The sequence below is a fragment of the Populus euphratica genome, unplaced genomic scaffold, assembly GCF_000495115.2.
Source record: "Populus euphratica unplaced genomic scaffold, PopEup_1.0 scaffold200.1, whole genome shotgun sequence".
Taxonomy (NCBI): domain Eukaryota; kingdom Viridiplantae; phylum Streptophyta; class Magnoliopsida; order Malpighiales; family Salicaceae; genus Populus; species Populus euphratica.
In genome coordinates, this window is record NW_011500041.1 from 63,039 (window position 1) to 75,911 (window position 12,873).

General features: G+C 30.3%; 2 protein-coding genes across 3 annotated transcripts; one reads left to right on the plus strand and one right to left on the minus strand.

The window, feature by feature from the left end:
* The first annotated feature begins 3,087 nt into the window (after positions 1 to 3,087).
* Positions 3,088 to 4,809, plus strand: LOC105107254 (uncharacterized). Of its 2 annotated transcripts, none has more exons than XM_011001109.1 (5): positions 3,088 to 3,209; positions 3,299 to 3,360; positions 3,441 to 3,579; positions 4,042 to 4,103; positions 4,211 to 4,809. In XM_011001109.1, exons 1-5 carry the CDS (start codon positions 3,122 to 3,124, stop codon positions 4,520 to 4,522), a joined length of 663 nt encoding a protein of 220 aa, XP_010999411.1. In that variant the 5' UTR covers positions 3,088 to 3,121; the 3' UTR covers positions 4,523 to 4,809. The 2 variants fall into 2 exon arrangements, with proteins under 2 accessions (XP_010999411.1, XP_010999413.1); XM_011001111.1 differs by having other exon boundaries at positions 4,214 to 4,809.
* A 22-nt stretch (positions 4,810 to 4,831) lies between these two features.
* On the minus strand, positions 4,832 to 7,837 carry LOC105107255 (GDSL esterase/lipase 7-like). The gene is made up of 5 exons (XM_011001112.1): positions 7,472 to 7,837; positions 7,228 to 7,349; positions 5,872 to 6,123; positions 5,192 to 5,444; positions 4,832 to 5,106 (listed from the first exon to the last, which is right to left on the minus strand). Exons 1-5 carry the CDS (start codon positions 7,719 to 7,721, stop codon positions 4,895 to 4,897), a joined length of 1,089 nt encoding a protein of 362 aa, XP_010999414.1. The 5' UTR covers positions 7,722 to 7,837; the 3' UTR covers positions 4,832 to 4,894.
* Between the last annotated feature and the right edge of the window lie 5,036 nt (positions 7,838 to 12,873).

The window sequence follows — 12,873 nt, forward strand, 5'->3', positions numbered from 1 at the left end:
TAGCATTAATCGAATAAGATAACTAATGTAATCATGTTAACAATTTATAATCTGATTAGAACCTCCTTTATGTGTGGTTTTCAATTGAATAATAAGAGTTTATATTATACTTGTTTGACATACCATTAGTGTATCCTCTAACCTTGACATTTATTGTTATCATTGTTTAATCCCTATGTTAATTTTTCATCTCAAAATTCTCATCAACTTTTTCTTTTTCTTTTTCTTTATTATTACTACTACTACTACTACTACTATTACTACTATTATTATTACTGCTACTATTACTATTATTATTATTATTATTACTACTACTATTATTTTTATTATTATTGTATTTATTCTTACTATTGTTGTTGTTATTGTATTATTGTTATTTATAATTTATACAATTAATCTCCCCGTGGTTCGACCCTGGTTTTGCTGGGTTATTTATTACTTCGACTCTTCTATACTTAGAAAAAGATATCAATTTTCTGATCGTATCAATAACTATTTTTTATAATCATGATGAAAAAAGTACATTAAGTGTAATCCAATCCAAGTCCAAAACCTCTTATACACCTACTCTCACATACCAAAATAAAAAACCTCTCAATCATTATACCTTAGTAATTATAGATCAATACCAAAATAAAGAACCTCATACCTCATATATTTATAACAAAAAAAAAAACTAATAAAAAAAAATCTTTTACAAGCTGGCCAAACATGGTGATCAAGTTTACTTTTTCCTGCTCCTGGAATAGAAGCCACAAACCCAACAAAAAGTGCTTATAGTTTTCATGTTGAAGGATACGGATACAAACAAACTAAACTAAATTCTTGATGTTGCATATCTCTAATACTTTACACTTCACTTCTAATTTGAATGCTAATTAAGATCAGTTGTTGATTAAATTCATATTAATAGTTCATTATTAAATATCATATTCATGACAGAGAACTCTTCACTGTTTTCAATTAAGACTTTCCCAGAATTAAATAGGAAAAGAATTGATCTTATGAAGTTTAAGAGAAATTTCCTACGAGGTTCTTAACCTTGCAGCGATAATCACCTCTCATCTTGAGAAATGGAACATCTCAGATTTCTATGGCCTAAAAACGATCATGTCGGATAATAATGATGCTGAGCTTTTGCGTGATCAAACGAATTAACCGACACAAAGCACGCTATTTTCAAGAGGCAACCACAAGCTTAATTAGCATCAAGCTGGACGACAAGCCCTCGGGCTCTAAAATTCAACTAGCACGCACTAATCTCATAGTTTATTACGCTCAAACATTGATGAAAGTTGATATGATTTAGCAAATCCAGGCAGTAATCACCTGTTCATGTTCCTTAAGCTCTTGATTTGATGCTAGCTCATGGCTCTTTGGGAACTATGCACATGCCTTGTCATTCACCACTATCTCTCCTTTCTTATACATGTAGGCCCTGGAGCAATGTTCTATATGAAAAAATATTCCAACTTTATCACTTGGTAGAAGTTTTCACTTCTCTTTGCGTTTTTTTTATTGTTTATATCCGAGTTCTTAGTTAACTTGCTTGCACGTAATTAATTAATTATCATCACTAGGCCAACACCATCTAGTTAGGTAACCTAAAAGCAATATGGGAATGGGAACTTGAATGAGGAGGCAGGCTTTCCAAGTCCATGTGCTTTGTGAAACTAGTCAAATCGTGCATTTCAATATTTCTAGTCAAAATAAGAGGAACCTCCATGGGGTGTGCAGAGAGAACGTAATTCATAAAAAACATGAAATCTCCCGTTCAATATATATATATATATATATATATATATAATGATCTAAAAGGACTTCCCTGTGATGATATGCATTCGTAGAGGAATTTTAGTATGATGTTGTGTTTTTGTACATTATTGTGAGATCAAAAGTAATAATCACAAGAATTATATTAATGAATATTTGAAATAACTGAGTTTTCAATAATTGATATTGAAGTTTAATTATTTTTTTATAACTAACTTATTTCCTATAATCACTTAATTATATCTCTCAATTAAAATTAATTTATGCTAGAATTATATAAATTATACTTTAATGTTATATCTGTTATATCTGATAATTTAAGTTTTTGAATAAGATAATTTTTTAATATGAAATTAGAATATTGTTTATCAAGCTTCGAATTTTATTATTTTTAATTTATTTAATAAAAAAACTTATTTTATTTGATAAAAATAAACTTTTATTTAAAAAAATATATTAAAAAATTATATAAATTATATTTTAAGTATCGCTATCATCTTAGATTTCCAAGCAAGAATGAACATTGCATTCCTAAGATCAGCCAAGCTATATATATGGTATCACTATTAGCTGTCGAAGGAATAGCTAGGTTTCTATATATATATATATATATATATAGACACACACACACATATATATAAACATATATACATACATGGTGATGCTGGATGTTTCTGTTTATTAATTATACAGAAAGATTCTAGTGTCTACAAATAAAAGGAGAAAATTGTGCTTAGTCATAGATTATTAACTATGCTCAGCTACTCATGTTACATCAAAGATTAAGTCTTACGGAAATGTTGAATGATTTTTGTGGTCCTGCACAAAGTTTTTGACGACCACCAGTGCTGTGGGAAAACTCTAGGTAGTTCTCTAGCTAGCTTTGGTGTAAATCTTGGACTTTCTAACTAAAGTTACTGGTCTAGAAATATGCTTGATTGTATATTCAAATTACCCGTCGCATGCATGACAGTAAATATGGATATAAAACATCCATATTTCTGTCAGAATATCGTGGCATGCCTCGTGGCTAGCTTTGGTTCAATGCTCCAGTTCAACCCTGGAGACCACTTTCAAACTCTTGAAAGACATGGATATAGTTTCTTAATTGATTTTTCACTTTCAATAACCTTATTGTATTTGGTTATGTTATTTTAAATTGTCTTTTGAGTTTCCCTAGTTCTGCATGCAGCCAGGGAGCTGTAATATTTTTATTCAGGCAGCTGTTGGAACCCTAGCTTTGACTTGGGTTTGAAATCTCTATAAAACCAACATCATGCTTCCCAAGTCTCCTCTCTTTCTATTCTTGAAAAACAAGCATATACTCAAGAGAATAAGGAATCAAAATATGGTGTACAAAAGGTTTTTAGGATTAGCACTTGGGCTGCTCTTTGTTATGAATGCTGTATGGGGCTCTTGTGCATATGATTATCATGGTATCAATATTTCTTGCCATTTATTAAGTTTTGATGGAAAGAAAACATTACTAGAATTCATTTGATCTTTATTTGATTTTGTTTTGTAGATGGGGAAATGAAGAAAAAAGAGATTGCTGGGTTTGGAGAAAATTCAATGTCTGTTGATAAGGTGATTAAGCTTGTTGCCCCTATATAATTTCTCTCTTATGATGGTCTATCGTTTCTTAACTCGAGCATTGTCATGCACAGGAACTTCTCAGTGGTTTCAGCACTGCTAGAACTAGGAAGATGGGCCTTGGAGGGAGGAAAATGGCAGTTCAGAAAGAGTCAAGGAGAGAAACTGAGAAAGAACAAGGACTTCATGGAAAAGCTTCAGAAGATAATTCAGGTGCAAACTACTCTAACGTCAAATGTGACTTTCAAGTAAAGGGATCGGATTTTAATGTAAGACGTAAAGATGGAGACAAAAAGAAATCTCCTAAAATGATCAAAGGGCCTGGTTTTTTTGCTTTTGGTGATGATTATAGAGGACCTAAGCAACACCCTCCCAAGCATAACTGACAGAAGCGCCGAAACCCTTTAGTTAGATCCCTTTCTTCTGCAATATTCAGCTTGTAGGTATCCTAGCTAGGAGATATCATGTATAATTTTGATGCTTCAAGGAATACAATACAATCAATCCTTAATTAGGCATGCTTGTCTTTTTGTTACAGTTTCACAGTGCATTAATTTCTTACATGTAACCATGTGAAATTACAAATATTTGTTTAAAGCTTTGGTTCCAAGATTTTGGAAGCGGCCTGGGTTAGAATATGTTGAATATTTTGTTCATAGTTATCTCTGACTGCAGGGAAGAAGAATGATGCTTTAGACAAGTCTCTTATAGGATCAGAAGATCAAATTAATAATCAGGTCTCCTTCTATCTCTCCTTCTTTTGGACACACATAAAATCTTGGTATATTTTAATGTAAGCTCTTTCAACTAATTAATTAACAATAACCTTTTGTTTTTCCCACAGCAGAAGGATATGAGCAATTTGGAGAGAGAGACACTGTCTGCCAGATTGGGAACTCCAAGGACTGACCAGACAGTCCATCTCCCAAAGTCCAACTCCAAGGATTCCAAAGCGTTGCCAACCAAAACCAGCTTGGAAAGTCCTTCAATGGCTGACATTGACCAGGAACCTCAAGGTAGTGCTACAGATGATCCAAAAAGTGAAATGCAAAGGCTTCTTGATGCAACAAGAGAAATGGTCAACCTTATGAACAAAGATTACAGCACAAGACCTATCCGCAAGCCACCTATCAATAATAAAGAGCCCATTCATTGAGCACAAGACAGGCTCACAATTTTGTCCGCAGTAGGAAGTGAAGTCCTTTAATCAAATATAGCATAGAACTTCTTTGGTTTTGTTTTTAATGCATGGGTTATAAACGTAGGGCAAACTAGGAACACGGAAATATTGTTTGTTTAATTTTCTAACATATGTAGAAGCCTATAAGTTGTGTACATTAATCACAATTGTATTTTATAATCTCGGTAATAATTTGGACTAGTTGTCTGATCATGTCTCTTGTCATGGAAATATTCAGCATAGAATGGTGATGCTTTCAACTAGCCGATTTGATCTATATTTGTATATATATACTTTGTTAGATATTCCCCATCACACAGAAAATTAAATTACCAATCGGTATAGAACTTACATTTGTACAAGTTCTCTTAGAGTAGGAGAGCAAACCGATCTATCATTGATACAGGCCCCTGCTAAGACTGAATATACAGTTTCAGAAAGGTGATAACCATCAAAAAAGTAGTGCTGGTTCGGATTAGGGCACGGTTTTAGCTCAGGAATGCAAACAGAGGTCCCATTGGCCCAAGTTTGGCAACATGGGTTGCTTGAGTCAAGTAATCCTGTATTAACAACAGAACGTTACTTAGCAGAGAAAATCACAGATCCAGTGAGCCAGCCATAGAAATAACTGAAGAGTACTCTTACCATATTTAGAAGGATTGATAATTGCATCATAGCCTAGCCAATGCGCACGACTACGAACAAAAATGGAGTTGGGGAGAGTGGATGTCAAATTCTGAAGCATTCCAAGAAGATTATCGTTGAAGTAAGCAACAAGCTGGTTTGATTCTTCAACACATTTTCCACTATGTTTATTTTTCCTTGTCATTGAGGGGATGCAACCAACGGGTCCAATCTCATACATCACAACTTTCCTGGCTCCTAAACTGTGTAACCTCTGTTGATAGAAGATATATGTAAATATTTAGACATGAGAGTGTTGGCAAAAGCGATGGAAAAGTTAAAAAAAAAAAAAAACACATCAATCAGAATGAGTAACTAGAGATAGGAGAGGGCACCAGGCACCCTTTGGATTTTTATTCTTATTCATTCAAGTCCCAGGTTTTCGAAATCATTTTCTTCAATCCCTGCACCTCACAATTTGTTTAAATCCGGATCCTTAGTTCCAAATTTTCTTTTCGTTTTCAAAATCAAACATCTCTCTGTGTTTTCAACCACAATACCAAAAAGGAGAGTGTTCTGAACATATAAAAATAACATCTGCACTTCAAATTGAATCGATGAGTTATTGTTTTTTAAGAGTTTTGACATAATCGGATTTCTTATTCAGAATTCAAGGATAGATTTTCCACCAAGGGATTTACCCGGAATTGTGCTGATAGTTTATCCAGAAGGTGTTGAGCAAATGCTTGAGGAGAGTAATGTTTGCTTGTGTCAGATGTCTTGGGCTTCAGGTAGTTACTCATATAGTCATTACTGCCAATGCAAACTACAAAGATAGACTTCGACAAGTGCTCCGATTGCTCATTTGGCCTACCTTTGAAGTGCTTTGGCAAGCTTGAATTCACTGTATGCTGAAATAAATCAATCTGATCATCCAAACTCAAGCATTTTCCCTGAAAATTAACACAAATCAAAATGGGTGATTGATAATTAATTAACTCATTGTCAGTTTAGCTTGTCGATACTAAACTCCTAATTAGACTTCATTGAAGACAAATTAGTGAAGAGATTTTTTTGCTTTAATTTCACATAAATTACATTAACCCTTTTAACCTAGCAAAACTCAACTCAAAACTTAATTCAATTGGAGTTTAAAATTAAATCAAGTAAAATCATATTAACTCATTCAAGGTTTTAATAGCGTGGTTGACATGAACAAACCCTATTTAAACTTAGTATTATAATAAAAATTATAGATATAATACTACTATAAATCATTTAAAATAAACTAATCTCGCGATCGCATCTTCAGCTTATTAATTAACCCCGATCTTGATGCTTGCTGATGTCTCATGCACTCTTATTAATATTTTTTCTTTCTAGTTACACCTCTGAAATTGAATTGATATGGTTCTACGCAAAGTGTCTTAATTTCTAAGGAAATAATCATATTAGCATATGCTTTGAATGGTGGTTTGCCACGATTGTGGGAGGATATGCAAAACTGCATCTTCTTGCACGTAAATCCTTTTTATTAATTTTAAATTCAATTATAGAATTGACTCTCAATTAAAGAATTTGAAGTAGCATGTGACCCTGTTTTCTTAAATGTAAGCATGCAATTAATGTTGTTAATATGGTATTAAGCTACAAGCAACGATATATTTGCTTCGAGGCAGATATCACAGCTAGCTGGAGCCAAAAAGAAAAGAGAAAACAAAAGGTAATCTCTGGAATTATATATCTCTTGATTCCTAACACATGGATAAATGTTATTAGATTCAATGAAAAAACCATTAGCAAGATTCTTAAAACAAAAAAAGTCATATAGAGATGAACACTTGAAGGCTATCATGCACTTATATAATTAGAGTAATACGACATCCAATAATTCGTCATTAATTACTTTTCAAAGTTAAATGATAAAATAATTATCCATATACTTAGTGGCAAGGATTATGTATAGAGAACAAGAAGAATCATCGAAGGAAGATCCTCAGAATTTTTTTTTTTAAAACGACGTAGGAATAGATTAATTGAATTAGTTAATAACTTACCAAAAACTGTCCAGTTTCAGGAAGAATGCCACAAGATGCTGACGCGTAATTCAAACCAGTAACCGGTGTGGATATCCGGATGCTTATAGACGGCGGAGGATATGGCAGCCCCAGAAATTCAGCTACAAAACGTGTTTCAACAATGAGCATATACACATGTCAATGGCTATGAAACTCAAATGAACTTATTTTCTATGGTGCATGTTCTTGTCAGAATCTGTAACGTAAGAAAATAGCTCAATACCTATAAAATCTGGAACCAATCTACCATTACTGAATCTTCCTGTATCTCCTCTGACAAAATCAACACCATAAGGCTTGAAATTAGCCCTCGAAACGGTTGGCAAGAGATTGTTATTGCCGCTATCGAACAACGAATCGCCGAAGACGAACAGTGCTGGTGCAAGTGGTGCACCACAGGCCGAAGAGATGAAATGAAGGAGCCCAACAGAGAAGACGAATAGTGTAAAACCCATCACTTTAATATTCTCCATGTTCGTGTTGCAGAACTAGACCGGAGATAAATCTGTGAAGACAGGATAAGGGTGTCTACAAGGTGCTCAAAAAACCCTTCAAGACGTTTTCTTTTATAGGGGATTGGCCACTTGGAATGTGAAAGGGATTAAACATTGGCATGGAAGCTAGAACACAAACATGTAACTGATATTCAATGGTGAGACTTATTAATTATTTTTGCAAAACATATCTATTTAGTTTTTTGGGCAGGATTAATTGAAAATAGAATTTTGTATTCCCATATCTTAGCATCTATCTATATCAAATATTATCTTTAAAAGAAATAAATATTTGGTTGGGTTTATTACTGTCTCCAAATAGAAAAGATGACATTTACCCTAGTGTTTTAGTCTAAAATTTACACTTAGATTATTCTAAGGATATATTTATTTTATATCTTTCCTTGTTTTTATAATTAAATATATTTTTATTCTTTTTATATTTTTTTTTAACTTTCAAGAAACCATTTATTATTGTAGTAGTTGATTTTATAGAAAAAACTGTGTGGTTAGTCATGTAGCTTTTGTCTTTTATAATATGCTTAGTATATAAATTGTACTTGGTATAATGGTTGAACTATTATTTTGATGTTAAAATGTATTGATGTTAAAAATAAATTTTTTAAAAAATAATATTTTAAAACATTTCTAATTAGCAAATTTTTTTTTAAAATAATCTCTATTACCATCCCAAATACCTCTATAATTATTTTTAAACCTTAATTTTTTAGAAGTTACAATAACTTGTTTTTTCATACCAAAAAGCTTAATTGTTATTTATTTTATATGTAAAAATTAAATTTATAATAGTTTTAATCAAGTATTTATTTTTGAAATTTATATTTTTAAAATGTAATTAAAAACATTTTTCTCAAAACTAATTTAAAAAAAAATATAGCTGCGTGAGACTAAACTATCGTGGACCTAAAAAGAGAAAACAATTGTTACTGTACCATGACTGCTTAGGGTTTTGATCTTCATTACCGACCTTGTATTATTAGTGAGTGCTGATCATAGCAGCAATTAATGCCATTTATGAAACGTCTGGTTTCACATGATAAAGCTGGCCACCATTCCGTATAAATATGAGTTAATTAGAATGCAGTCCCTTTAGTTTATTATAACTAATTAGTCAGTCCCTACAGTATTAAAAATAAGTAGAAGGTCCTTTGACCAATGTTAGCCATCGTTAATATAGTATTTTATTTCAAAAATACCTCTTTTGCCCTATTCAAGTATTCTCATCTCGCCTACTTTTCGTTTCTTTTTTCAATTTCTCAAAAACTCAAATTAAATTAAGAAGTAATATGCATTTGACAGAAGGACTAAGTTATAAGTGGGTTCAAGATTAGAAGGATGAAAGGCTAGTTCTTGAAACTACAAGGACTAAATACTTTTCTACAGGGACTGATATTATTTTTCTTGGGACCCTAGTCTGAAAGCTGGAAGTCCGGCATGAAATGCCGGAGGTGACTACGAAGGGTGGCTGTGAACAGGAGAAATATAATTCTATCACCATCTAGCTATGCCATTATTAAAGAGTTTCAAATCAAAATTACTACTGAATTCAATGGAATAAATAAATAAATATTTACTACTTAAAAAAATCACTGCTTTATTTCAAAATAATTATGTAAAAACTTAAATGACGGCTTTTGATATCTTTTTTTTTAATTAATGTGAATATTGGGTTAGTTTGAACGTATTTCGACTAATCTCACGACCCCTTAAGTTAAAAATCATATGAGCCTCCAATAACTTCGAGGTTTGTGGGACTCGAATTGGTAATCTTTAAAGAACAAATCTAGAATTTGACCAATTAAATTACACCCATTAATTAAAATTAGCTTGTGATTTTTCATCTACTGCATGTGAATTGGAGGAGGCTTATGTTAAATGATTAAAAACTTGTGTTATTATATGATTTATCATTACAATTTGATTGGTGTTAAAATGTTTTATAGGTAGAAGAATATGAAAAGATAGAAGAAAGTTAGCAGAAATAGAATTAATGGAAAAATACTCAATATAACAAATATAGAATTTGACTAATTAAATTACACCCATTAATTAAGATTAGCTTGCGATTTTTCATCTACTGCACGTGAACTGGAGGAGGCTTGTGTTAAATGATTAAAAACTTGTGTTATTATATGATTTATCATTACAATTTGATTGGTGTTAAAATGTTTTATAGGTAGAAGAATATGAACAGATAGAAGAAAGTTAGCAGAAATAGAATTAATGGAAAAATACTAAATATAATAAATCTAGAATTTGACCAATTAAATTGCACCCATTAATTAAGATTAGCTTGTGATTTTTCATCTACTGCATGTGATGAACTAGAGGAGGCTTGTGTTAAATGATTAAAAACTTGAGTTATTTTATGATTTTTCATTAAAATTTGATTCGGGTTAAAATGCTTTATAGGTAGACGAATATGAAAAGATAGAAGAAAGTGAGCAGAAATAGAATTAATGGAAAAATACTCAATATAACAAATATAGAATTTGACCAATTAAATTACACCCATTAATTAAGATTAACTTGTGATTTTTCATCCACTGCATGTGAACTGGAGGAGGCTTCTGTTAAATGATTAAAAACTTGAGTTACTATATGATTTTTCATTAAAATTTGATTCGTGTTAAAATATTTTATAGGTCAACGAATATGAAAAGACAGAAGAAAGTTACCAGAAATAAAATTAATGGAAAAATATTCAATATAACAAATCTAGAATTTGACCACTTAAATTACTCCCATTAATTAAGATTAGCTTGTGATTTTTTATCTATTGTATGTGGTGAACTAGAGGAGGCTTGTGCTAAATGATTAAAAACTTGAGTTATTATAAGATTTTTAATTAAAATTTAATTTGTGTTAAAATGCTTTATAGGTAGAAGAATATGAAAAAACAAAAGAAAGTTAGCAGAAATAGAATTAATGAAAAAATACTAAATATAACAAATCTAGAATTTGACCAATTAAATTACACCTATTAGTTAAGATTAACTTGTAATCTTTCATCCACTGATGTGAACTAGAGGAGACTTGTGTTAAATCATTAAAAACTTGAGTTATTATATGATTTTTCATTAAAATTTGATTCGTGTTAAAATGCTTTATAGGCAGAAGAATATAAAAAAAGAAAAGAAAGTTAGCAGAAATAGAATTACTGGAAAAATACTAAATATAACAAATCTAGAATTTGACCAATTAAATTACACCCATTAATTAAGATTAGCTTGTGCTTTTTCATCTACTACATGTGGTGAACTAGAGGAAGCTTGTGTTAAATGATAAAAAACATGAGTTATTATACCATTTTTTTTATTAAAATTTGATTTGTGTTAAAATGCTTTATAGGTAGAGGAATATGATAAAACAGAAGAAAGTTAGCTGAAATAGAATTAATGGAAAAGTACTAAATATAACAAATCTAGAATTTAACAAATTAAATTACACCTATTAATTAAAATTATCTTGTGATTTTTCATTTACTGCATGTGGTAAACTAGTGGAGGCTAGCTTGTGTTAAATGATCAAAAACTTGAGTTATTATATGAGTTTTTATTAAAATTTTATTCGGGTTAAAATGCTTTATAAGTAGACGAATATGAAAAAACAGAAGAAAGTTAGCATAAATATAATTAATGGGAAAATACTAAATATAATAAATATAGAATTTGACCAATTAAATTACACCCATTAATGAAAATTAGCTTGTAATTTTTCATCTACTGCATGTGGTGAACTAGAGGAGGCTTATGTTAAATGATTAAAAACTTGAGTTATTATATGATTTTTCATTAAAATTTGATTTGTGTTAAAATGCTTTATAGGTAGAAGAATATGAAAAAAGAGAAGAAAGTTAGCAGAAATAGAATTAATGGACAAATACTAAATATAACAAATCTAGAATTTGACCAATTAAATTACACCCATTAATGAAAATTAGCTTGTAATTTTTCATCTACTGCATGTGGTGAACTAGAGGAGGCTTATGTTAAATGATTAAAAACTTGAGTTATTATATGATTTTTCATTAAAATTTGATTTGTGTTAAAATGCTTTATAGGTAGAAGAATATGAAAATACAGAAGAAATAGAATTAATGGAAAAATACTAAATATAACAAATCTAGAATTTGACCAATTAAATTACACCCATTAATTAAGATTAGCTTGTAATTTTCCATCCACTCCATGTGAACTAGAGGAGGCTTGTGTTAAATGATTAAAAACTTGAGATATTATATGATTTTTCATTAAAATTTGATTTGTGTTAAAATGCTTTATAGGTAGAAGAATATGAAAATACAGAAGAAATAGAATTAATGGAAAAATACTAAATATAACAAATCTTGAATTTGACCAATTAAATTACACCCATTAATTAAGATTAGCTTGTGATTTTTCATATACTGCATGTGGTGAACTAGATGAGGCTTGTGTTAAATGATTAAAAACTTGAGTTATTATATGATTTTTCATTAAAATTTGATTCGTGTTAAAATGCTTTATAGGTAGAAGAATATGAAAAAAGAGAAGAAAGTTAGCAGAAATAGAATTAATGGGAAAATACTAAATATAATAAATATATAATTTGACCAATTAAATTACACCTATTAATTAAGATTAGCTTTTGATTTTTCATCTACTGCATGTGAATTAGAGGAGGCTTGTGTTAAATGATTAAAAACTTGAGTCACTATATGATTTATCATTACAATTTGATTCGTGTTAAAATGTTTTATAGGTAGAAGAATATGAAAAGATAGAAGAAAGTTAGCAGAAATAGATTTAATGGAAAAATACTAAATATAACAAATCTAGAATTTAACCAATTAAATTACATCTATTAATTAAGATTAGCTTGTGATTTTTTATCTACTGCATGTGGTGAACTAAAGGAGGCTTATGTTAAATGATTAAAAACTTGAGTTATTATATGATTTTTTATTAAAATTTAATTCATGTTAAAATGCTTTATAGGTAGAAGAATATAAAAAAAGAGAAGAAAGTTAGCAGAAATAGAATTAATGAAAAAATACTAAATATAACTAATATAGAATTTGACCAATTAAATTACACCTATTAATTAAGATTAGCTTGTGATTTTTCAT